A 25,836-nucleotide genomic window follows, 5' to 3' on the forward strand; every position below is an offset into this window, starting at 1 on the left:
TGTTTTAAACTCAATTTTAAATAGACAAATTGTATCAAATTCTGTGCTATTGACAATGCAATTAGCATTGCATACATTTATTTAAATAGTGCTTTTTTAAAATATACAATAGTACTTTTACTAGGAGTAAAATTTCAGTGGTTGTGGCTATTTGAGAACAGATGTACTGTTCTTTCTTTGCATGAGCAACTTAAAAGCCACCAATCAACTTAAATGTCCAGACATCTGGATAGGATAAGATAAGTCCCACAAAGGAAAATTCAGTTATCACAGAAGCCCAACATTGCACAAATACTTAAAGACAGTCAGGAAATATGGAAATACAGGGGGAAAGTATAGGGGGAAAATACTTAGTATTAATATTTACAATATTTACAGTATTCACAGTGCAATAGTGGTGATTAAACAGTTTATTACTGTTTCTGCTGTTGAACAGGCTCACAGCAGCAGGTATGAATGACGTGGTAGCTCCTTCCTAGACGGTGATTACCTTTGCAAGCATTTGTATGCAAAAGGGTGCAAAACAAATTTGACATTTCATTGAATTTCGCACCTAAAAATATCGTTAAAATTGGCTTTAAGTGGAGATTGTAGTAACTTCCGGAACCAATTACAAAACTTTTTTTTTTTTTAAATCTAGACTTTTTCAAAACGTATACCGGATGCCACAATAAAGTAAAGGTTTAAAGTTTACAATTAAAGGTTATTATGGCACTTTCTTTTTTTTTTACTCATATATTACTATTATGATATGTGGCCCCTGAACGAAAGCGTAGACGAACTACTACTCCACGAACTACATTTCCCATGAGCACTTGCGGCCATTCACAAAATCATAAGATCCATCATGGGATCCGGCGGCTCCACTTTTTGACAGCACAGTGATTTTGGGGTATTTTTTCGGGGGCTACCTCTCCGGGCAGCATGGCGGTAGAAAGCATCGCTCCTGACTGGGAGTTTGACCGTTTTGACGACGGTTCCCAGAGTAAGTCCTCCGTTCAGTCCTGACATGCGGAGAGAAACAGCGACGAGCCGAACTTAACCTGAGTTAGCTTAACGTGCTAGCGGTTCCGTATGTTTACAGAAACCAAACACACACGGAATTTATCGTTTTCGCGTGTAAAAAAACAAGAGTCACATCAGTTCTTGTCAATATTAGCTTGAAGCCGGCGTCACGCGTGCGGACAAAAGTCAAATGTGAAATGCCAAAAACCTGTGAATTTAATGGTTAGCTGTTAGCAAAGTTAGCAATCAATAGTCACAACAGTGGCACCAGCACATTACAATTACACTTTTCGCTCGTGCGTTTCTGTCTAAAAGGCTCATAACACTGCTTAAACATCGGTATTGGTATGTTTGATTTGTGGTCGGGCTGCTGTTTTTGGTTTTCTAATTAAACAATGTTTATGCATGTTCTGCTGTTAATTGGTTGAACAACGTGACTTTTTACTGAAGCTGTGGTTTGTTTGGTGTTTTACCAAAGCAATCCCCTAAACACTTGCATTCACTCACACTTGTTTATCCCAAATACCTTTTGATTCTGTTATGAGTGGGGTCCATCAGGTCTCCTACAGGTTTGGACGTCTCTCGCCTCTGAAACATCACATTGTGACTTTCTGCACACCTTGATGGCCAAACGTTTATCACACCCAGGTGTGTTGGAGGAGGGAGACTCCCCAAAACATGCAGGACAGCCAAGACTGGACATTTCTACTCTCGGTCCTCTGTGGATTGCATGTGAAACACATTTTAGTTGAGGGGCCACAATCAGCCCAATGTCATCTTGAATGGGCCGGACTTGTAAAACAGTACCATAATAACCTTTTAAATTTGAACTTTCTTTTTCTTGTGGGGCACCGCATACATGATGGAAGTGTCTATATTTTGGCAAAACCAAACAATTTCTATAGAAAATGTCTGCAGTCTCAACATAAAGCCAGTTTGAATGAGACTTCTGGTGCGAAATTCAGTGAAATGTACCAAAGAAAAAGCATAACAACTGCTGTTGCATTATACATGTTTTACAAACTCAACATGACAGCATGGCTTCCAGGTAGCTATTATTCATGGCACTGATATCTCAGCTTGGATCTCAGTGTTGTGTTCTGTCTGCTACTTATACGAATAATAAAAAAATTGATCTTATCTATTTTAAGCAATCTTTACAGTTGTGTTTGACACCCCTGAAATGTACAGTAAATTGTCACATTTAAATAATCTTTAATAAAATTACAAACCACATGTAGACATGGAAATTTTAGAACACAGAAAATAAAAGAGAACGCTGAATCAGAATCAGGCGATCAGAATTCCTTTATTGTCAATGTACCTTGGAGGCACAACGAAATTAAAAATAGCAGCTCTCAACAGTGCAAACAACAGAAAGTGCAAAGATGATTAGTGCCAATGCCATAAACAACAAAAAAATCTATAAAACTGCAAAAATAAAATAAAAAAGTGCAGACAAAAAAACTTTTTTAAAAACGGTACAGTCCCCAGGGGCTATTTACAAGACAGGAGGGATAAAACAGCAGCTCAGGGTTTGTTGGTGTTTTGGGGCGTTCAGGGTAACAACAGCTCTTGGAAAGGAACTGTTTTTTAGTGCTCCACAACTTGTAGAATGAAAGTAGTGTCAGCGGTTGAAAAAATTACATTTGTTCTATTCGATGAAACAACATAACTTCACAAAGTGAGATATTATTCTTTTTAAAAAAAAAACACACACAAGCGATCAGAGATTTCTGACCTCCGCTGAAAAATACACTTTTTTTTAGGAAATGAGACATTCCACATCCAGATCAACTGCCTTTGTTTATTTATTTAGTTTGCTGATCACGTGATTTCATTTCATAATTTAAAGAACACAAGATAAGACAATATATCTCAAAATGAAAATGTTCTATTGGAACAATTATTTTCTTCCAGATTACCACCAAAATGTATTGGGTTCTTCCTTTGATCAAAATGCACCTGTGTACCAATTTTTATGAAAAATATATCATTAGTTTGTGAGATAACTTGTTAACAGACAAATAAACACTGATGATTTCCTTGGCGGAGGTAAAAAAAAAAAACCCCACATGTATAACATCTCAACTAAACCGTGGGCAGTTTAGATGAAAATCCCAATTTCATCACGTGACAACGATGAAATACGCTGTGATCTATGGAAATACATGTAGAAGGGTGAGACAGAGTGGGTTTCAGTATAATTAAATTTTTTCATTGTCAAATGTCTCACGTTTCAGAAATACACACTGAGGTTCAAATGAAGAACTACAGCAAGTTTCTGGAAGGGTACACGTCCCAGCTGAAGGGTATCGAAGAGGCTCTGGACGACTCCATCGGCGACGTGTGGGACTTCACACTCGACCCCATCGCCCTCAAGGTAAAGCGCCAGAACTCAGGAAGAATGACGTTGCTTTATTTGAACTTGTTGTAACTTCCTTCCTAAAAACATTTCTGCTCCACTTCAGCTCCTCCCCTATGAGCAGTCGTCCTTACTGGAGTTAATTAAAACAGACAACAAGGTAAAAGCACACATTTCTCAATGTAATATGCTGATAGGGTTTTGGGGTTTTTTTTCGGAAGGGGGGGGGGGGGCTGGTTTGGATAATGACCTTGCGTGTTGTGTTCAGGTCCTGAACAAAGTCATCACAGTTTACGCCGCTCTCTGCAGTGAAGTTAAGAAGCTCAAGTATGAGGCAAGTGTTGGACAAGCACCGTTTGTTCTTTGTGATTCTGTGTAGAGTCCATCAATTATATATTTAGCTGCTTCTGCACTCTGTGAGTTCTTCTTGAAAGCAATGGAACTTACTTCGGTCATTTTACGTCAGACTAAACTGGATTCATGTTCTTTTTGCAGGCCGAAACCAAATTCTACAACGGCTTATTGTATTATGGAGAGGGAGGTAACAAGTTACCTGTCACTATTCACTTTGATTCTCATTTGTCCTACTGCTTTAAAAAAGAAAAAAAAATCTAACGTAAATAGATAGAGACATTTTATGTGTTATATATTGCAGTGTCAGACACAAGTGTTGTTGAAGGAGAATCCCAGATACAGATGGGCAGATTCATCTCATTTCTGCAGGTTGGTAAGAAATCATTTCTTCCCTGAACTCGTGTATTGTCACGCCGAACACATTAGTGATCGTTTCTCATCTTTGTCTCTTTGCAGGAACTGTCTTGCTTTGTGTCCAGGTGTTATGAAGTGGTGGTCAGCATCGTTCACCAGCTGGCTGCCCTCTACAACAGCAACAAGTGAGATCCCTGAACAGACAATACTGTCAACGTGATGGAGGCGTTTCAATACTCCCATTGAGGCACAATGCTTCATGCCAGGGGTGTCAAACATCAGGCGCCAGGCTCCAATCTGGCAAAACGCCAAGGAAACTGGAACGTTTTATAGAAAACACTGATATTTTGTCAAACATAATGCAACAACCATAGGAGAATTTTTCTGGACATTTCACTGTATTTTGCGTCAGAAAGTTCCATTCTAATTTACTTCATGTTGACATTCTAGTAGTAATTATTTGATTTTGCAAAAAATAACAACATTTCCATCACGTGTCCTCTGCGCTACAACAAGGAAATCCTATGAAGTTTCATTTGAAAGGTTATTAAGGCAGTATTTTTACCAGTCCGGCCCACTCAGGATGATATTGGTATGAATGTGGCCCCTGAACTAAAATGTGTTTCACACTGTAGTTTTATGCACTTCATATGCAGACAAAACGGCAACCTAGAAACCGTGCCACTGAGAGGTTTCATATCTTGGTTTTCTATATTTGAACAGTATTTGTGAGATAGTTGTACCAGTGGCTCCACATGAGATGATCATCCTTTCTTTCTTTTAATATATAATATGTAGAAAACACATGAGGAAATCTCCATATACAAGCTCCCTTTTGTAGCTCTACTCTAAAGCTGTCACAACAAATTATCTTTTTTTTTTTATTATTTAAATTTGGTGTTGATTGATTGTGTGGTGTAATATATCCTGATCAGAACTGATTACAGAAATGCAAAAGTCAGATTACACTAATATATCACAATAAAACATGAAAACCCTTTTTTTTTTTCTTTTCTCTTCTCATATCTTAGGGGCGCTACGAAAATAATCGAGTCGTCAGGTGTCCATTTTCAGGTGAGTTTTCAGGCTGGATGAATCAAATCCTCGTCCTGTTTTCCTTTGTGTTTTAATCGTCTCTGCGTTTCCCTCTGCAGATCGTGTACGAACACCTGGGGGAGCTGTTGGTGGTACTGCTCACACTGGACGAGATTATGGAAAATCACGGCACACTAAAAGATCACTGGAAGATGTATAAAAGGTTGTAAAGCGTAATCATACACACGTAACAGATTCAACCATAACAAATAAGCCGAATTAAGTTCTTAACTGTTTCTTTGTACATTATAAATGTAATATTTCCTTTCACCTTAAACAGAATACAATTGTTTCCGTTAATCTATTAGGTAATGTAACTTTATACAGCGTGAAGTAGAATCGCACTGTTCTTATTGCTCCTTTTGTTTTGGGGCTTTTTAGGCTATTGAAGTCCGTACATCACAACCCTGGGAAGTTTTCCATTCCCGAAGAGAAGCTGAAACCATTTGAGAAGCTGCTTCTCAAGTTGGAGGGACAACTGTTGGATGGCATGATACTGCAGGTTACGTTTTGTCTACATTATTATTGTTGTCGAAGTCTTTTGATTGTTTCCCCATTTTGTATTTTTTTTTTAATTTTGGAGTATAATCTGAGTCTTGGGTGACAGGCCTGTGTGGAGCAGAGGTTTGACGACCCCGGGGAAGGAGTAGCTGTGGCCAAAAACAGTGCCTTTGCGGAGGAGTTTGCCGTCAACATTCGCACCATATTCACAAACATTGAGTCCAAAATCGGTCAGTTTCTCTCCAGTGGGACGACAGTGACCATTTTCTCTGTTGTCTTTCAGCTCTGAATCATTTATAATTTTTTTTATTCTTTTCCAGGTGAACCCTCAGAAATTGACCAGAGAGATAAATACGCTGCCATCTGCGCCTTGTTTGTGCTGCACTTTCACATTTTCAGGAGCGTTGACAAAAAGTTGTACAAGGCTCTACTCGATGTCTGTAAAAAGGTGTTTTTATGTTTTTTTGCATCTATTCTGACTGAAACAACACCCCCCCACCCCCCCACCCCCCCACCCCCGCTTTTTTTTTTTTCTTTATTTGTGAACATTGTGCTTGTCTCCACTATCTTGTAGGTTCCAGCCGTCACTCTGATCTCAAACATCATCTGGTTTCCTGACGCCTTCCTCACCTCTAAGGTCCCGGCTGCAGCTAAACTGATGGACAAGAAGAGCTTACAGGCCATCCGAGCACAGAGGGACGCCTACCTGCAGCAAAGAGCTCAGACCTTAACAAAGTGAGAGGGACAGAAAGACAACCGAATCTTTTCCAACTTTGTTTGATTCGAGACTCTGAACGTTGTTGTCGTCCCCCCCCCACCCCACCCCTCCCCACAGGGACGTTCAGTCCTACTATGTGTTTGTAACGTCATGGATGATGAAGATGGAGTCCATTCTATCCAAAGACCATAAGAGCAACAGGTTGGCAGAAGACCTCAACAGCAGGTGTAACGTGTTTGTGCAAGTAAGTCCTGCAGTGAGATCCACAAACAGCATTTCCAATTCTTTGCCTCTAAAGCCCCATTTGGTTTTCAAGTGAAAACACAAAACTTTTGTTCTGTTTTGGGGGTCGATTCACACGACAATGATGCTTGGAGCTACTGAAATGCACTTTTTTTTTTGCCCCCAAGGTGTAACTTTTTGGAAATGCTCAGAACTCGGTCTTGGTGTAAACGGTGAAAACGCTGCTATTGGGAATGCTTACCACGGCCATGCTAAGCAGTTTTTCTACGCATGTGCGAGTAGACGCATAATAAGAACTATGTTTTCCTCCTCAGTGTCATGACTCACAGTCTAAATTCTCTTCGACAATCCAACTTCCTCGTCGGTCTACACAAATGTCCATGTTCTCCCATTGTTCCATGCTCCATGTGTGATTTCAATTCAAAAACAACTAATTATGCAACATTGAATAAAAAGAAATAAATGAAATTCAGCGTTTCTGTTGTTTCCGATTAAACGGACATCATTTCCAAAATGCTGCAGTGTAAATGGTGAATGTTTTTCTGAAAGAAAAACCGAAAAACCATCTGTCTTAACTTGAAACGGAGCCTAAATACTGTGTAAATGCAGCTGAGTTTCAATGAGTGGCTGGAAACTCAATTGATTTATTTTTATTTTTTGTCAGCCGAGATACGGTGTCCTATTTCAATTAAACTTGCAACAAAATAGACGATAACAAAATAAAGTGATTCTTCGCGGACATGTATGACTCCCCTGACCGCTGCTCTGTGTCTTCTGCCCCCCCCCACAGGGCATCCTGTACGCGTACAGCATCAGCACCATCATCAAGACCACCATGAACATGTACATGTCAATGCAGCGGCCGATGACCAAGACCTCAGTCAAAGCTCTCTGTCGCCTCGTTGAGCTGCTCAAAGTGAGTGTGTGTATTCCATTTTCAGTGTGTTCACCGTTTCTACAAATCGTGTCGTGTGACTCTTCCCCCCCCCCAGGCCGTGGAGCACACGTTTCACCGGCGGTCCATGGTTGTAGCCGACTCCGTCTCTCACATCACCCAGCAGCTGCAGTCGCAGGCCCTCAACGCCATCGGCATCGCCAAAGTAAAATACGATCACCGCGTCAAAATGAACAGAATCAGAGCACCATCTTGGTTTTCCCACCCCCCTTTATTTTAAAAATGAAATTTGTGCCTTGTAGAAAAGGGTGATCTCTGACAAGAAGTACAGTGAGCAGCGTCTCGATGTGCTGTCGTCGTTGGTGCTGGCAGAAAACGCCCTCAGTGGGCCGAGCACGAAGGAGCGACGTCTGGTGGTTTCTCTGGCTCTGTGTGTCGGCACTCAGCTGGTAACGCTAGAGGAGTTTTGTTTTTGTTTTTTTAAATGAATGGTTCAAAGTTGTTGTGCGGCCTTTTATCCACATCATTTATTCTTGGTTTTCTGAACTTCCCTCTAGAAAACCTTCAAAGACGAGGAGCTGCTTCCACTGCAGCTTGTGTTAAAGAAGCTGGATCTGATTAGTGAGCTGAGAGAACGGTGAGGTTTTAGTGAAAATCTGTGCAAAATAATGGATTTTCTCTAAATTCACCAAGTGCTGGCAAGCGAACATCCCATGAAAAAGAATTTGGCCTTGTTGGAGTGTGAAATGAAGGCACAAATCACCAGATTCATGAAAGGAATTCACTGTAGACATTGACCTATGTTGTTAATCAGGTGGTGATGATGTGAAGAAGATGAAAAATATTTATAAGGTTGGTAGCAGCAGGATCACAGACGGAGTTCGCGGCCGCTATACGTCTCCCCCCAAAAGGCGGACTGTCTCCACATCAGATACATTCGTGACACGAGTCTCGAGAACAGAATGTCAGGACATGTGGTTCCATATTAGGAGAAAGAAATCCATCTCTAAACATTCTCCTCCCAAGGTCTCCCACAGACTACTCGCCTACATTAACATTCTCTATGTATGTTGAATTATTTTTCTCTCATTTCTTTCAGGGTTAAGCTGCAGTGCGACTGCAGTTTCCTGTACTGGCACAGAGCCGTGTTTCCCATCTACCTTGACGACGTATACGACAACGCTGTGGACGCAGCACGGATACACGTAAGCAGAGGCCCCATGTGTACACGGTTTAGATGAGCAGTTGTAGTCATGCTCCAATGTGATTTTTCAAAAAATTTTAAATTCCATTTTCTCTCTTCTCGCCACTTGCGTGAATGATGCCTGCGATTGGCCGGAGCAGTACATGTTCAGTGCGCTACGGGACAGCGTGCCATGCATGCTGCACGCCAAACACATGGAGTCGTGTGACCAGCTGCTGGAGAGCTACGACAAGGAGATCATGGACGTGTTCAATGAGGTGAGGACACTTAGACGGTTCCATCACGGTGTCTCCTGTTCATCGGGAACGCTTTGGCTCTTTCATCACGTTACTCTTTTCTGACCTTTTGCAGCACCTGCTTGACAAGCTCTGCAAAGAGATCGAGAAGGACCTGCGCCTCTCTGTTCACACGCACCTGAAGCTCGACGACAGGAACCCGTTTAAAGTCGGCATGAAGGACCTGGCCCACTTCTTCTCTCTTAAGCCCGTTCGATTCTTCAACCGCTTCATCCACATCAAAGGTGCTGCACAACTTTCTGTACTTGTACAAACTTTTTCTATTCTTCCATTTAAGTAAATTACCGTTTTGGTTTAGGATGTTGTTTTTGGGAAAGTTAGAAAACGAACAAAAATTATTTATTTTACTCATTTCAATAATTGGTAGAATGGGAGGCCGAGCTTTCAGCTTTTAGGCTCCCCTCATGTGGGACCTGATCCCAGGCTCAGTTAGGAAAGCTGACACAGACTCTACTTTTAAGGCCAGACTAAAGACTTTTTCTATTTACTAAAGCTTACAGTGAGGGCTCCAATCTATCTGTTCTATCCTTTCCTCTCCTCCATCCCCTCACCCCAACCGGCCAGCAGAAAGCTGCCACCTCCGAGTCGGGTTTCTGCAAAGGTTTCTTCCAGTCGCTCTGCTTCCTCATGTGGATTTGATTTGATTGTTGGGTTTCTCTCTGTTAAAAGCACCTGGAAATGACTGTGTTGTATTCAGTGCTATAGAAATAAAGTTGAATAGAATAAGACCTGTTTGGCACAACCACCTTGATCTGTGTCCATGAGACTCAGACTTCTTTCATATGTGCTGATTGGACCCAACACGTACTATACTGTATTACTCCTTGTTCTTGTTGTCCAGCTGAACAGGACTAACAAAGAGGCTGTTTTTACCTTTTTGAAATCACCGTCGTGTTTTCCTCACCACTCATACCTTCGAATTGTATTCACCCACCCTGTCCTGAATATGTATCAGTGAAGAAAAGTGTAAAATGGTCTAAAGACTGCTGGAATTGTTCATCTCATTTATTTTTATTTGGTTTTTTTTCTTGCAGCCTATGTGACCCACTACCTGGATAAAACCTTCTACAACTTGACGACCGTCGCTCTGCACGATTGGGCCACCTACAGTGAGATGAGAAATCTTGCTACGCAGCGCTACGGGCTCACGATGACGGAGGCTCACCTGCCGAGCCAAACTCTGGAGCAGGTTTGCTTCTTTACGCGACACACACACACACGCACACGCACACACACACACACACACACACACGCACACGCACACGCACGCGCGTGATCGATCAAGAGTTTTACGCCGAGGTTGACTTTATCCTCCGTGTGTTCTCATCAGGGTTTGGATGTGTTGGAGATTATGAGGAACATTCACGTTTTTGTCTCGCGGTACCTTTACAACCTCAACAACCAGGTGAGACTCCTCATTCGCCCTTTCAGCAGTAAACTTCGCTGTGTCGGTGACGCCACATTTGTTTTTCCTGCAGATCTTCATCGAAAAGGCAAGCAACAACAAGCACTTGAACACCATCAACATCCGGCACATCGCCAACTCCATCCGGACCCACGGCACTGGGATTATGAACACCACTGTGAGTGTAGAAGAAACGCAATGATGTTTTTGTGCCTTTACATTCTTTTCTCAAACGGTGAATATCTTTACTTCTTTCTTTTTTTTTATTTTCAGGTCAACTTCACCTACCAGTTCCTGCGTAAGAAGTTTTATATCTTCAGTCAGTTTATGTACGACGAGCACATAAAGTCCCGACTCATCAAAGACATTCGCTTCTTCAGAGAGACGAAGGATCAGTCTGATCAGAAGGTAATTTTCACTCGGCTCTACCAGAACTCAAAAATGAGACGTGCATGGTGATCAGGTGTGGGAGTCAGCTGTGACTCTGTCACTGAGATGAAATTGCCACTCTATCATCCAGTACAGAGGGTTTGTCTGCTGTTTGTTTTGTTTGTGGTAGTACCCGTTTGAGCGAGCGGAGAAGTTTAACCGCGGCATCAGAAAGCTCGGGATTACTCCCGACGGCCAGAGTTACCTCGACCAATTCAGGCAGCTCATCAGTCAGATCGGTGAGGAAACTTTTCCCCGGGTTGTACTCTCTCCACTGTCTTTGTGAGCAGGCGGCTGTATTTTTACTCCCGTTTATCTTCAGGTAACGCCATGGGCTACGTGCGAATGATCCGTTCTGGGGGCCTCCATTGTTGCAGCAGCGCAATCAGGTAAAAAACGAGTGTCAGTTGAGAGCAAGTTGTAGGATCAATCTTTTAAACTAGATTTGTGTATTTATATAAGGCTAAATCTAATGAAGTCCTGTTTATTAAAGTATTTTGTGTCTGACCAACTGGATTAATGAGTCTTCATTTCCGTGTCACATATTCAGATTCGTTCCAGACTTGGAGGATATTGTCAACTTTGAAGAGCTGGTGAAAGAAGAAGGGTTGTCTGAGGAAACCCAGAAAGCTGCAAGGTAAGTGAAGCTGGAAACCTCTTTTCCTTCAAGCGCCATTGAGATACAGTAGGTCCACTCTGCACATTTACTGAAGGTTTATTGATTTCGTCATACCTGCAGGGGGCACCACAGCTTTGAAAATACACAGGAAGCCTCTCCAGTTCTGCACATTTCTTTCTTAACGTTGTGTGTCTCGTCCACAGCGTCCTGGACTCGGTTTTGGGAGATCTGACCAGCAACTCTGCCGAGGGCACCGAGTACTTCAAGATGCTCGTGGCTGTATTTGCACCCGAGTTTCGCAGCGCGAAGAACATGCACCTGAGGAACTTCTACATGATCGTGCCCCCGCTGGTCAGTGCAGAGGCTTCGAGCTGTAACTCACCATGGATTAGTTGGATTTCTGTCTGTTTTATTTTTTTTTAATTACTTTTGTTTGCTCTTCACAATGAACGTTTCTCTTAGACGGTGAATTTCGTGGAGCACTCCATCAACTGCAAAGAGAAACTGAACAAGAAGAACAAGAGCGGAGCCGCGTTCACAGACGACGGCTTTGCAATGGGTGAGCAGCGCAACGTGATGAATCAAACTCTGCTGAAGAAGTTATTTCCTCATATCGTTTTATCTCCTAAAGTGTGTGATCAAAGTGACACTCCCCGACAAGTATCCAAACTACAGCACGTGGGCGGACTGTTGGTTTTTGATTTCCAAAGTTCCAACACGATCAGCTGATATCAGTGGCACATGCCTGTATCGTACATTTAAGTTTCAGCACAAGGCGGAGCTTCAACACGAGTTACTTCAAGGCTACCGAGTAATATGAAGGACTACTCACTGTAAAGTTTGAATCATGTTTTTAGGACCGATCACTAGTTTAGCTTCTCGACAAAAAAAACGTTGTCTCTGCCGCTGATAAAAGTATGGCAACACGCCATCGCGGGATAATGTGAACGACTTCAGACAATCTTCGGTGATCCTGCAGTCCGGATAGTTTTCTGTAAATCCAGGGGAGGAGGAACTGACTGTAGAACAGGGGTTCTGGAAGTTTTGTTAGCTGAGGGCCAATTTAGGAACCCAACAGAAAAAAAGGGGGGAGGGGGGTCCCCATTTGTAATCATTTTAATGATCAGGTTGCATCTCTACAATTTCCATTTATTGGTCTGTGTTCAGTGACGTACAATTAACACATTTTAATTATTAACTGAGACAAAATCTTGAGAAACATTGTAATTCACACAAAATGGGGTTGCCTGCCCTCTACCGTCAAATTTGGGATATAACAGTCCTGTGTGCATTTCAGAATATATGTTAAAAAAAACCACTTTTTTTTAATTTTTATTTCGAACAGTCACGAGAACGCCATTACATGTAAATGCGCCGTTTTTGGGCGATCATCCACACGACGCAGCGTTTTAAGAACCCGAAAACTTTTTTTTTTTAACACGGGTCCCAGAATGGGGAATTTCTAAAACGCCAGCTCGGCTCTGAGGCGTCGACGGTCAAAGACGCACATCAGCCGGAAAACGATGATGACGTCACCGCCCCACGCCGTAAACTCCATTGTATGAAAAGTGACTCACATTCCAGTCACGTTTGTCCGGTTCAAGTCCACATCAGGCCAGATCCACTGGACCAAGAGGATTTAAAGGAGAATTGACGTAGACACAAACGTTCCTGCTGCCAGTCGCTGCACAAGCATGCGATTTCGATTTCTCCGACCTTATGTAATTCTATGTTACGTTAATGTTAAGATTCCCTCTTTTGGAGCATTCTCTACTCGACACTTGAGGAGAAAGGTCCTCCTGCCATCCCTATATTGATTCGTGTGCCGTCCACCTCCCTCCAGGTGTGGCGTACATCCTGAAGCTGCTGGACCAGTACCTGGAGTTTGACTCTCTGCACTGGTTCCAGGCCGTCAGAGATAAGTACAAGAAGGAGATGAACGCCGTGGTGAAGGAGCAGAACGTGCAGTCCACCAGTCAGGACGAGAAGCTGCTGCAGACGATGAATCTCACCCAGAAAAGGCTGGACGTCTACCTCCAGGTACGGTGGAGGAAAAGGAAAAGCTCACCATCGGTGTTGGGAAGTTCTGCTGTCGCTGTGGTTGACGGTCACATTTCTTGTCGTAAGCTTGAATGCTACATTCCCAGTTTGTACTGAGAGTCCAGTTTCTCTCAGCCTGGCAAGAGAATGTTTTATTTTTTATTATTTTTTTATTGCCCGTGAACTTCACAGTTTGACTTTCGCTTTGAAGCTGAAGTCTGAAATGCAACTTCACCATTATTCGATGTTTCCTGGCAGATTCCTCGTCTGATTGGCTTTGTTGATCTATCATTTGTTTGTAGTGATGAAGCCGAGGTTAATTAATAGGTTTAATATTTTGACATAGTAAAAAATTCTAGGAAAACTTAGATTTTTATTTATTTATTTATTTTGAAACAAATTTCTTAAGAGTGGCACCACTGAGACCCGAACTGAGATATCAGTGATGCTGCCATGAAAGATAGCAAACTGCCACCAGCCTGAAAGTGGTTTGTAATAGTTAATTTAATTAACATGATTATTCTACAACTTAGGGTTATGTAACAACCACCTGTCTAATAACTATTCAGGTGATTCCTTGTTTGTTTTACTGAGAGAAGTTAATTTATATTTTTCCATCGTGGGACTGATTTACACTTTCTGCCTCCTGACTGGAGCAAAATTGATTCATACGATGTTCTCTTATGGCAATTTTGCAGTTTTTGTGAGTTAAACAATAAATTTTCGAGCTTCACTGCTCAGACTTGAACTATATTTACCTTCAGAATTAGTAGACGACTAATGGTAAACAACCCGGGTGAAAATGAGCTTAATTGGCTTTATGTTGAGCTTGTCATTTTAAAAAAAAAAAAATTTGGGGTAGTAATTATTGGGAAAATACGAATATTTTCATTTGGTATACTCTGTGCTCACAACAAAGAAAAACTTGAAAGTTTTAATTTAAAGGTTTTCGTTGCAATATTTCTCGGCATACTTGAGATAAAATTGGGCTTGTATGTGGCTCTGACTCTGAGCTCCAGTTAAATTTTTTTAGTTAATTGTGTGAATTTGTTGGTGTTTGCATGTTCTTCCTACGCTCCCTGGGATTTCCTTCCACGGCCCAAAATGATGCATTTGAGATTCATGGTGTCTCTAGAAAAGTCTAAATGTGAGTGAGTGTGGCTGTCCTGTGTCTCTCTTTGTCCTGTGACTGACTGACCTTCCCCGGGTGGATTTTATCTCCTGTGATCGGCTCCAGATAAAGCTCCCCGTCGTTCGTCTAACCGCTCCTCTTTGTTTTGGCTTCGTTCGCAGGAGTTTGAGCTCCTTTACTTCTCCCTGAGCAGCGCCCGGATCTTCTTCAGAGCCGACAAGACTGCCGCCGAGGAAAGTCAGGAGAAGAAGGACAAAGGTGAGCCGGCACTGCGCTGACGAATCCAGGTTTTGAATAATTGTTTTTAAAAAAAAAAAACAGATATGGAGACGGTGTCTGATTTAATGACATCGAACTGTGTCGCTCCTTCAACTAGAGGAAGCAGCTAAAGCCGGAGGTTCTGCAGATAGCGCGACCCCCCCCGACCCCGCCTCCAAGTGAGCCCCGCCCCCAACCCCCTCTGCGACGAGGTGGAGCGGCGCCGGGCGGCGCGAAGGGGAAGCAATGCGCACGAGAGGAACTCAGGCTGCACAAGTGGTTCAGGGTGAAAACGGAGACCGTCGACGTCTTTAAGGAAAGAATGTGTACTTCTGCAAGTGTCTTTCTTTTTGTTTCCTTTCTACAGAAACGTCCGTGTAACCTCCCCAATCCTGTCAACACCATCTAACACCTTTTACAGTTTGTAGCATTTCCTCAAGCAAAACGGCGTAACTTAATTCTTCATTTTGATACTCGGGTCTGCACCGACTGGATTATTTTTCTACGGTAGAAGCGTCGATCAGAGACGAGCCGACTGAATCCGCTGCCGCTCAGCGTCCTCGTGATTTAATCTTAATTTAGTCTTTAAAACGGAAGCTCTGTAAAGAGAGCTCATGAGAATGTCCTCATCGTTTGTCTCTGTGTGGTTTTATACATTGTCTTCAGCTGTGTACGTGCCTTTTCTAAACAGCATCTTCTCTTTAGAAATAATACGTCATTGCTGGACTGAAGTTACTTATTTCTGCTGCACTGGATGTGTATCATCACATTGTTTCCTAATTTTTTTTTTTTTTATCTGATCAACATGTGGTACATGTGAAATTACATTCCATGAATAACTTTCTTTAAAAAAAAAAAATCCTTGAAGACTAATAAATGCACTTTGAAGAAAATAAAAAAAGATGTTTCAAGTAATTCTCCTGTTTTCAAAGATAAAATCCTGCATGGCTTTTAGGAATCCATCAGAATATTTGAATTTAACCAAATTAACTATTTACTTCATGTTTTTTTCTAACAGTAATAGGTCCTCATAGCCTGTGGATGAGGCCCCAGAAATTTTCCCTTCGTGATGTGATGTGGGGAAATAAGTGGACGCTCACTTTGACCCCACCCTACAGGTAGATCAAAATTAATCCCTTATAATATACCTGCTTGGCGGTAACTAACAACACAGGACCAAACTAATTGACATATTCAGCATCTCAACATTTTCAACTCACCGTTCTGAAACATTCTGCAGCTGCAAAGCCTGAAAAAAAGCAACATTTTTAGGACCATGATAAATCTATAAACATTAGTGCAGGGTACAGGAAAGCCAAGTCTTCTATAGGGTTGCCAGATCTGACTATTTTCCAGCCCAAATCTCAACCTCTGAAAAAACTCGCGCGAAAGGAAGAATGCGTCATAAGCACACAACTGTACTAAATCAAGACTGAGAGGAAACGCAAACGGCCCCAATCTGGCAACAACAGTGATCTTCGGACACAGACCCGGCTCATTGTACACCGAGCCAGCCTGTTCTCTGTGGAGCTCACTGGAGGGACTTTTAGACCGGCTGGATTTGGGGAAATACACTTTGAAGACGATGTCGTTGAACCTGACACCTATGTGAAATTGTAGAAGAAAATAATAAAAAACGGGACCTTTAGCTACTCAAAGGTGTGAATAACATCAGTAGACGTGTCCGGGGTGAAGTATCTGGATTCCGTGAGACGATCCCGACTTCGTTGGGATTTAGAAGAAAGGACACACAGGAAAGCGTGGTTCAGGAAAGCCTTTTCTGCTTTAATACAAAGAAAAGAAGCTTTTGAACTTCAGAAAATACAAGATTGGTCTGAACTTTTTTTTTTTTTTTTTCCTCTCCTAAAATGTGTCGTTTTCCGTTTCCTATGAAATGCTGCCATTCACTGTTCAAACAGCTCGACTTGAAACACATCCCGTCTTTTGCTTTGGACTCTGGGGATGACCGCCATAATTTCTTTTTCTTTTTTTCTATTGGCTGAGAATCAGGCCTTTCCTTGTACATTTTGTGTTTGTAGTATTTTTGATGCAAGTGCCCAAATGTGTCTTTTCGACACCCTGTCCAGCAGATCCAGTAAATTCCTGTTACGTCCACATATTGCATCCATGCTCACCTCATAAAAACGAGGTACAAGGCAGGGCAAAATTTCTTCCAAAATAGATGTCATATATATATATATACATACATATATATATATATAGCAATCATATATACACATTCGTACATACATATACTAATTTATGTGATGCAAAGAAAAAAAAAATGTACACATTTCTTACAAAATCGTAACAAAGACAGTAAAAGTGTTTTGTTTGCTCTGCAGCAAAGTCGTGTGGTCGTTCCGCCTCCGTGAGTTTCTCTCCAAGGTAGTGAAAACCAAAGTCGTCTCCCAGATTTGTGTCCATAATCGGGCCAGCACAGAAGTCACGTGGCGACAATCGAGGAGTGTAAGAGATAAAACAGAAGAATTCAAAAAAAAAAAAAAGGGGGGGGGGGTTAGGCAGAAAATGGTTGAAGGAATCACTGAATGAAAAGGGAGGGGGGGGGTGAAAAAGGGATGCATGTGGAAAAGTTGCATGAACTCCCTTGCAAGGAAATGGAAAATAAAATCGGGGAGTGTTCACATAAAAAAACACAATCAAATTTTGTGTACTTTTATTACTAAATATAGTGCAACAATAAACATTGCATTTTTTTCCAACCCTTTCCATCGCATCCGAGGATGTCGACTCCCCCCCTCCCCCCCACTGGCTTCTTTCGGTTTTCAACGCTTGGTGTGAAAGCGAGGCTGTAACCTTTGTTCCTGTGCTACAAGGTCAAGTCCTCCGTTCTGGGAGAAAATCAGGCTTCAGATTCAGAGACGTAAACATAACACGGACCCTGCTCAAAACAAAAAGGGAAAAAACAAAACTGGAGGAACATGAAAAATAAAAACTGAGAGTCAGTGTTTTGGGCAGCAAAATTTGGAAAGGCAGGGCAGTTCTCATGATGGCGACGACCCCCGCAGTCAAATAGCCAAATCCTGGAGGAATTTTTAAAAAAACCAAAAAAAAAAAACCCACCAAGCTGCTCTGAAGCAGCCGCGGCCTTTGGACTGCTGGGCCTTAGAAGGCCTGCTGGGCTGGGTTGTAGTTGAATGTCGACGGCACGTGAGGCCTCTCTTCCAGCTTGTCGTACTCCAGATGAAATTCCTTCAGAGACGCATAAACAGTCTTAAAAACCACACAGAAATCACAACTTTAAAAAACAAGAATTAAAAAAAAAAAAGAAGCAGTAAACCCATGTGACAAGTCTTACCTTGGCTACTTTCCTCCAGTTAAGACAATCAAAGAAGTAGTAGGTTCCCCGCTCGTAGGTGTTGGTCTTCAGTGTCGGCTCCATGCCGGGCGCTCTCGTGATCCAGACCCGCTCCTCTTTGTGGTACCGCCAGTCCCGGTTGAAGCTGAACGCCACACAAGTTTTAACAAAGTTGGGAGTCGAATTTTAATTATTCCAGTGAATAATTGAACAGATATTGATCATGTCTGTTTTATTTTGGAGGATAAAAGCCCTCAGATGGAGGCTGCACAGCAGCGCCGTCACCATCGCTGCCTCAGTTCAGTCCAGCTGTTTGCACCTTCTCCCTTTGACCATGAAGTATAAATGTGAACTGTGAAACAAAGTCTTTCAGCGATAAAGCTAAAAATATATTTTTTTAAATTTCAAAGAAAACTGAGATTTTTTTTTAATTAATTTTCTTAAGTGAAGTGAACACAACACTTGAGAGCCCAGTTGAGATATTGGTGATGCCGTGCTGTCAGGGAGAATTTGTAAAAACACCCATAATGCAACAGGTGTTTTGGGACATTCCAATGTATTTTGCACCAGAAGGAAGAATGGAAATATAGACATTTTCATCACACAAACTCTTGCACCACAACAAGTAAAGACTTTAAAGTTTAAATTTAAAGGTTATTATGGGACTATTTTACCGGCCCGACCCACTCAAGATGAAATTGATTTGTATGTATCCCCAGAACTTAACTGGTGTTTAACACTCAGCATAAAGGAGAAGTTTGTGGACTCCATGTTGACCCTCCACAGTTCTCGCCTCCTTCGTTCAGCAGAACAGAAAACTCTCAATACTCTCATGGCTCCTATCAAAATCTCACTTCCCCTCGAGTTTAAACTTGGGTTACCGTCAGTATTTTACTGTTGCCAAGCTTCCCAACACCGAAAGCTTTCCGCTAACGTTACCGCCTGGTTTCAAAATAAAGCGGTGTGTTGTAACGACTGACTGCGTACTTACAGCTCCACCGCTGCCAGGAGCTGGAGAAGATCTCCGCCGTTCATGTAGTACAGGTAGAACAACAAGTCTTCACCGTATCGAGCCAGTTTGATAGCAGCCAGCTGGAGACGAAAGAAAAGTTACCACTTCTTTGACTCTCACATTGACAACCTGGAAACACTCCGTGTTACTGAAGTCTTATTCACCTTGTCCCTTATGTGGATATTGGTTAAATACTCTGACGGTACATGGAAGTCTGAAAAAAATAAAATTTAAAAAATGAAGGCACGGGCACAGAAAAAACAACGGAGATGCTTGGTTTAAGCTCATTTCTTTTTTTAATGCTGTGAATAGTATAGACCAGCTCCAACCAGCAGATGGCGGTAATGGAACTTCACAATCTCTAACTGCCTTTAAACCAAGAAGGAGAAGAAGAAGATTTCCATCTTACCGATGTCTTGAGGTCGGCAAGGCGCTGAAGCCCAGGGAGAGGCAAACTTGGGGTACAAGTTTCTAGAAGTTTTAGAAAGTTAGATTTTATCAGGAGGGATCAAAGACCACAAAATAAAAAGTCACAAATAATTCTAAGATGAAAATCTGCACCAACAACTGGAGTCAATTCTAACGAGGCGACATTTGAGTATTTCTGCTCAGTGAACCTTTTATTAGCATCAATGTTCTTGCTTTTGTTGTGATTCCAGCTGCGACGTCGGCGATACTTTTTGATTTAAGTCGTACGCAGAGCTTTAATGTTATTTTCCGACAACTCTTCCTTACCGCCGGGTGTGTGTGTGTGTGTGTGTGTGTGTGTGTGTGTGTGTGTGTGTGTGTGTGTGTGTGTGTGTGTGTGTGTGAACTGTGTGCGACTGTCCACTATCCTGCTGTGAAAATGCAATTTCCCACTTGTGGGACTAATAAAAGGTTTATCTTATCTTATGCAGAGCTATAACTAAGTTTGTGTGAGAGGTCAAATGAAGGTATTGTGTTTCGAAAACCGGATGAAAATGACAAATTTAACATGATTTATATGGCGGAAAACGTACATGTTGAAAATAAAATTGATCTCAAAAGGGCAAAGTCAGAACATTGCGAGGCCCCGTTTACACGACGGCGTCTTAAAAGCGAAGATGGAAAACTTCCGTTGTGTTTTGGGTTCGTTCACATGACAACGGCGTTGGGAGCCACTGAAAACACAAATTTTCAAAAACACTCCCGACTCCCGTTTCTGTGGGGACGGCGGAAACGTTGCTGCTGCGCATGTACACTGTAGCCGTAGTGACTAGTTCCTCTGCACATGCTCAGTAGAGACAATCAGAACAATGTTTTCCTCCACAGTGTCATGACTCCCAGTCCAGATTCTCCTGGGACTTGGTACTTTTATTTTGACAGTCACCATAATAACAATCCAACTTTAATTATCTGAGGGATTATTTAAACATACTTTTTTTTTTTTTTTTTATGACAAGCCTTCTGATTTATCAATATAGATCCATGTGTGCTGTGCGGGCAGTATGGAACAGGCCGTCTTACTCTGGTGAGTTTAAATTGAGTCCCAGTGTTGTGAGGTCGCTTCCTAGTGCCAGATGGACCATCCCCGGATCCGTCTCCGCCGCCCGGATAAACGTCAGCAGTCCGATCATGCCGAATTGGTCTGTCACCATTCCTGAAGGAATGTTTGTCACCCGACCTGCAAGCGGCGTTACAATCCAGAGTTCAACAAACTGCGGTGGACTGCGCTGCGATCTGCTGGAAATACTTACTGAAGAAACACTGCACTCTGAGCTCCACTGGAGGGCAAACACAGCCTGTCATTTCTACATGCTGACGAGAATTTGATGCTCTCTTTGTCACTTATTATGAATATTTGGGTTTCCCCGCTCCAGCCTAGCCAATAATCATCCAAACACAAATGCAGGGTAGAGAGCTGGACTGCCTCACCCACGTTGTGGCATTAAGGAGGGAAGTCTCAGTGGAGCTGCTGCCATACAATTGGCTGTGAGGTCTCACCATCAGGCAACACCTGGATCCCTTTCTTCTGGTTGTTGTTCTGTGCCGATGCCGTCTTGTCTCCGGGGAACTTGGGCCCATCTGTGCTGGATGTGCTCTTGCTTGTTGTGTTCAAGTTCTAGAGGGGAAACGAAAACAGGAAAATTGGAACCAATATTGGTGCTTTTCCCATGAACCCTGCCAAGAGTTGCTCTCACTCACGGTTTTGCTGTCGTCGCTGTTCAACGTGGGGTCCTTGTAGTTTGGGCCAGGCAGTGCGGGGAAGTCCTCGTTGTGAATGGAGAAGTCTTGCGTCTGTTCAGTCGACGGCTTCGTCACCATGCCAACTTGATGGAGTGACCGGTTCCCAAAGCACAACAGCAAATACAGCAAAAACTACATTAGAAGCAATTAGCATCTGTTGTGAGTGCACAAAACAAAGACACGGATAATAAATGGTATGAAACTGATCAAGAGGCAGAAATCCATTTCCTGTGCTCAGTTAATCACGTGATTGTAGATTAATGAGTGAAGAGAATAAGACTTTTCTTGCAGCCTAATGGCCTACCATAAGGAGCCCGTCCAGCCAGTGGGTTGAGCACCGGTGTTGGGTTTCCAGTCCCTTCTCTCCGACTCCTGTCTGCTAATGCAGGGAAGTCTGAAAGATCCAGCCCTGTTACGTTTTCACTCCCATCTGCATCAACAGGATAGTTAAGAACATGTAGTACGTAAAACCACGTATACAGTCTACGTGCAATAACGTTTGATCGCGTGGCCAGATCCAGATTATTGTCATTCTGACCGCGGTTTGCCAATCGTCTGAAATTGTGTTTTGTTTAACGCCTGAAGGTTTTGTTGGCTGCTAAGTCTTAATCACGTCATTCTTTCACTGACAGGAAATTATGATTCTCCACACCAGATTTCCATTTAATCAACTGCAAGCACTTCTTTATGTCCCACACGAAAATCACTTTCCGTTCGACACCACAGCCTGGCGATCCGTCAGTTAAGAAAAGTGAAACAGACTCACCTGTGCCATTGAAGATGTTGCTTGATAATGAGTTGTTCATCCCGAACGCCTGATTACGGTTCATACCGAATCCCGACATGCTGCAGAGTAAATGGAAAGATAAGGTTTGTAAACAAAACACAGAAACGGATGCAAACATGAATCAAAGACCATGAGTGAATGTGAGCAGCTTTGTTCAGCTCCGTCTACCTGTTTATAGTAAACGGCTGGCGTGCTGGCTGCTGTTTGGGCATACAAATGATACTCGGTGAACTGCGGTTGGGGCTTCCCAACCCTGAGCTGCCCATACTGTTGGTCCTACCGCTCATCCCAATGCCTTGGCCAACCTGAGAGTGGTTCAGCATGTTCCTCGAGTTCATTGGTAATGTCCCTCTGTCGAAACATCGTCATCGCTGATTCAATCAGTCTGCATTTTTACACAAACACGCAACGTGCCGATCCAAACTTTTGGCGACGGCATTCATACACACACCTGCTTGGCGATGGAGGTGTATGGAGGGACATGGTGGGAACCCCTGTCGTGGGGGTGATATGACTTGGTAGTTGCGTGCCCTGCGTTAGATTTCGGTTTAGCTGAGGTGTACTGTTTCCCATGCCTCTAACCGAGAAGCCGAGTGCACCTGCACAAAAGCCCAGAAGAAAGAAAAACTAATCAGACGCCACAGAGATGACTCGTCTGCGTGAAGTAACACAAGTTCCTCTGTTTGTGTATGTACATATTAATGAATGCAGAATTAACACTCACTTTGTGGACCGTACAAGCTCGCACCGAGCTGCGACAGATGACCTGACGACGATGGAGAGGGAGAAGACAGCATCTGCAGAAGAACATTTGGAGACTGGACAGAGTGAGACATTTGAAACCCTTCCCTCAGGCTGGTAACTTAGCCACAAAACAGTAAAAGCTGTGTGAACACACGGGAGGGGGGGACAGAACTCACATCTTTGTCCGTTCGATGTGGGAACATCGACGGCTGGTTGTAGTACATGCCATCATCTGTGAAGTCGTTATCGACTACCTCGACAAACTCTACAAATTTCTTCCTAGCACCAAACATGCCTTTCGTCACCTGAAGAGAAAGTGAAGGAGAGGAAACTGTTTTAACAAAAACGTTTGCCCTGTCAAATTAAATCCAACAAGTAGCACATAACTCAACATTGGTGTCTGACACACAAACAAGTAGGAGAAATAAAAGAAGCACAGACACATTAGAAACAAAATCAGTATAACATAACTTTATACGCAAATAACTGAGGTCGTTCTTTATATCAAAAAAAAAATCAGCTGTGTTAAGTTCAATTAAAAATCAATCATATAGTGGGAACAGTCATGAGGTTCCTGCATTTGAGTAATTGAAATTACAAACAGATGAATCGGTGATCACTATATAAATTTGACCAACTACTGCACATCAAATAAGGTAACGATTTGAGATATTAACAACTACATACTATTTACTGATTATCTCCATTTATATCATCACCCAGCTGACATCACGAGCCAACTTGAATTAAAAAAAATACATGTCGTCAATTTGAGGTTAACGCGGTCTCGCTTTAAAATGAAGTCTGATAAAGCTTCACGTATTTAAACACTAAAAACATCTCATCTGTTCAGATTTTTTCTGCTGACTTGGACTTTGTGAAAGTTTTGGACGGACTTTGTCTACTTTGTTGAAGCAGCGCACACATGGATGAAGATGTTTCAACTTCCATATTAACAACTAATCCCTTCTTCGTAATACAGATCCAACACGTAAACAGTGTGTGCATGTTCACAGCCCGACAATCCATTTGATGCATATTTACATGACAATTTCGGGACAATAAATAGCACAGATGCTATGATGCTAAATTAGCCACTAGCACAGGAAGCAGCGAACGCTAGCAAGCTCGCTGTAAGTCGATGCTAAGCTAAGCGAGCTTGTCGAGTTTACAAACCGGAAAAGTGGCACCGGTTTTCAACTGTAAAAGATAAACATGTGGCCCCCAAACAGTGGTGTGTATCAGGCGTTACAAAAGGGCCTCTGCGCTTCCATAAACTAACAGTTAGCTGTCCCGTTTCTCGACTCAGTTTACGCTCCGGTTAGCAGCGGTGCTAATCCGCCGAAGCTAACGGCTAACCAGCCGCTTCGGACCAAAACAAGAGGCAAACGCCGGGAAAGACCACGTCAGTCCGGGCGATCAAAACTACACGGAAACCGCTTTAGCTTGCCGAAAATCCAGTGAAATCCTCTCACCGCATCAATTTCCCTTAGCTTCGTTAGATCCAAGATGGCTGTGTGTATTCTCAATCGAAAGAGGGTTAGCCTTTACCCTTTACCCTCTGACCTCTGTGACCTCACGAGCTGCACGCACTTCCGTACACAAAACTCAACAACACGTCTTTTTTTCTTCTTTTTTTCCCCCCAAATGAACAATATTGCAATTTACAAAGTATATGTGGCACAGTAACAATGTTTTACCTTTTTTGCTTGGCAATAAACAACCATCACGAAATACAAGACAGTATATATTGATCTACTAAGAGATTAAAAAGACAAAAATGAAGAGGTGAGAATAAATAAAATGATCCTGGGCAGGCAGACTTATTTCTATTGCATTAGTCAGACACAAGGGAATTAACAGAGCTTTACATAGAAATTAAGGAAATACATTACGTTTAAGTTTATTTCGGAAATGTGGGTACACAACAAAACAGAAAAGTAAAAGATAACTAAATAAGTAATAATTAAAGCAAGGCACTTAAGAATTTTCATGATGAGCGATTTTGAAAAAGTTAAATAAAGTAAAGGAGGCACAAAAGGGAGACTAAATAAAATAGAAGCTTTATTAAGACAACTGTAACAAAAAATTGTTTTTTTTAAGCCTGTGCAAGTAATAATATTTTAAGTCTTGATTTCAAAGGAGTAAGTGTGTATCAGGTGATTTGCTCCACAGGTGAGGAGCGTAGGAACGAAAAGCTGCTTCACCTTGTTTCTTCTGACTCTGAAACACCTCAGGGGTCTGGATGTTTCACATTGTACAAGAAAATCTGAGATGTATTTTGGCCCGGGAGCATTCACAGCTATATAGGACAGAAGTCAGATTTTGAGGTGGATCCTTTGACACACATGCAGCCAGTGCAGAGATTGAAGCTCAGGTGTGATGTGCTCCACATTCTTTGTGTTGGTGAGGACTCTGGATGAGCTGCAGCTGTCTGACAGACCTGTAAACACGTCATTACAGTAGCCCAGAATGCTGAAAATAAATGCATGAACAAGTTTCTCTGAATCTTGTTCAGTCTGAAACATTTTAATTCTTGCAACATTTTTCAGATGGTAGTAAGCTGATTTTGTTGCTGTTGTCGTAATGTGGTTGTTGAATTTCAGGCATGGGTCCATAATTACACCCGGATCTTTCCTTAATTTTATGTCCTGAGTGAAATGGAGTCAAGATGACTTTAGCTTTTTCATTCTGGGTGATATGTGTCTACACTGTAGGAAGGCAGATAGATGCAATTTTGATCCAACTATGTGTCTTACATTAGAAGTGAAAATAAAGCTCACTTTGACTTTGACTTTGATTTTGACAATGACTCACAAATCATCCACACGGACAGAAAACATACACAAAGGT

At 42.3% G+C, this 25,836-nt stretch overlaps 2 protein-coding genes across 4 annotated transcripts; one reads left to right on the forward strand and one right to left on the reverse strand.

The window, feature by feature from the left end:
• Window positions 1-813: 813 nt before the first annotated feature.
• On the forward strand, window positions 814-15,826 carry washc4 (WASH complex subunit 4). Its single transcript, XM_080475019.1, has 33 exons — window positions 814-985; window positions 3,249-3,388; window positions 3,477-3,530; window positions 3,639-3,704; window positions 3,866-3,911; window positions 4,026-4,093; window positions 4,181-4,263; window positions 5,110-5,152; window positions 5,233-5,336; window positions 5,555-5,675; window positions 5,781-5,904; window positions 5,995-6,122; window positions 6,249-6,409; window positions 6,510-6,636; window positions 7,426-7,551; window positions 7,628-7,735; window positions 7,833-7,979; window positions 8,088-8,167; window positions 8,630-8,735; window positions 8,875-8,991; window positions 9,086-9,254; window positions 10,065-10,219; window positions 10,361-10,435; window positions 10,509-10,613; window positions 10,709-10,843; window positions 10,995-11,103; window positions 11,187-11,253; window positions 11,415-11,501; window positions 11,687-11,834; window positions 11,946-12,042; window positions 13,327-13,523; window positions 14,817-14,913; window positions 15,032-15,826. Exons 1-33 carry the CDS (start codon window positions 925-927, stop codon window positions 15,094-15,096), a joined length of 3,516 nt encoding a protein of 1,171 aa, XP_080331145.1. The 5' UTR covers window positions 814-924; the 3' UTR covers window positions 15,097-15,826.
• A 1,730-nt stretch (window positions 15,827-17,556) lies between these two features.
• On the reverse strand, window positions 17,557-24,553 carry cnot2 (CCR4-NOT transcription complex, subunit 2). 3 transcript variants are annotated; one of them, XM_080475025.1, is made up of 15 exons: window positions 24,459-24,553; window positions 23,160-23,288; window positions 22,964-23,036; window positions 22,691-22,838; window positions 22,408-22,590; window positions 22,219-22,298; window positions 21,757-21,846; window positions 21,411-21,535; window positions 21,210-21,327; window positions 20,733-20,889; window positions 19,654-19,715; window positions 19,409-19,458; window positions 19,224-19,324; window positions 18,233-18,377; window positions 17,558-18,126 (listed from the first exon to the last, which is right to left on the reverse strand). In XM_080475025.1, exons 2-15 carry the CDS (start codon window positions 23,274-23,276, stop codon window positions 18,040-18,042), a joined length of 1,536 nt encoding a protein of 511 aa, XP_080331151.1. In that variant the 5' UTR covers window positions 23,277-23,288; window positions 24,459-24,553; the 3' UTR covers window positions 17,558-18,039. The 3 variants fall into 3 exon arrangements, with proteins under 3 accessions (XP_080331152.1, XP_080331151.1, XP_080331150.1); XM_080475024.1 differs by having other exon boundaries at window positions 17,575-18,126; window positions 21,757-21,882; XM_080475026.1 differs by lacking the exon at window positions 21,757-21,846 and having other exon boundaries at window positions 17,557-18,126.
• Window positions 24,554-25,836: the final 1,283 nt, after the last annotated feature.

The sequence above is a fragment of the Lipophrys pholis genome, assembly GCF_963383615.2.
Source record: "Lipophrys pholis genome assembly, chromosome: 11".
NCBI lineage: Eukaryota > Metazoa > Chordata > Actinopteri > Blenniiformes > Blenniidae > Lipophrys > Lipophrys pholis.

Excerpts from the sequence above, each read along its gene's own strand:
- cnot2 (XM_080475024.1), bottom strand. The coding sequence starts at position 23,276 with ATGTTTGGTGCTAGGAAGAAATTTGTAGAGTTTGTCGAGGTAGTCGAT. Across the intron at positions 21,328-21,410 it reads ACAGCGACGACAGCAAAACC|AACTTGAACACAACAAGCAA; the intron begins GTGAGTGAGAGC and ends TTTCCCCTCTAG. Across the intron at positions 18,378-19,223 it reads CTCCTGGCAGCGGTGGAGCT|CTTCAACCGGGACTGGCGGT; the intron begins GTAAGTACGCAG and ends TGTGGCGTTCAG.
- washc4 (XM_080475019.1), top strand. The coding sequence starts at position 925 with ATGGCGGTAGAAAGCATCGCTCCTGACTGGGAGTTTGACCGTTTTGAC. Across the intron at positions 4,094-4,180 it reads GATTCATCTCATTTCTGCAG|GAACTGTCTTGCTTTGTGTC; the intron begins GTTGGTAAGAAA and ends GTCTCTTTGCAG. Across the intron at positions 10,220-10,360 it reads CGAGCCAAACTCTGGAGCAG|GGTTTGGATGTGTTGGAGAT; the intron begins GTTTGCTTCTTT and ends TGTTCTCATCAG.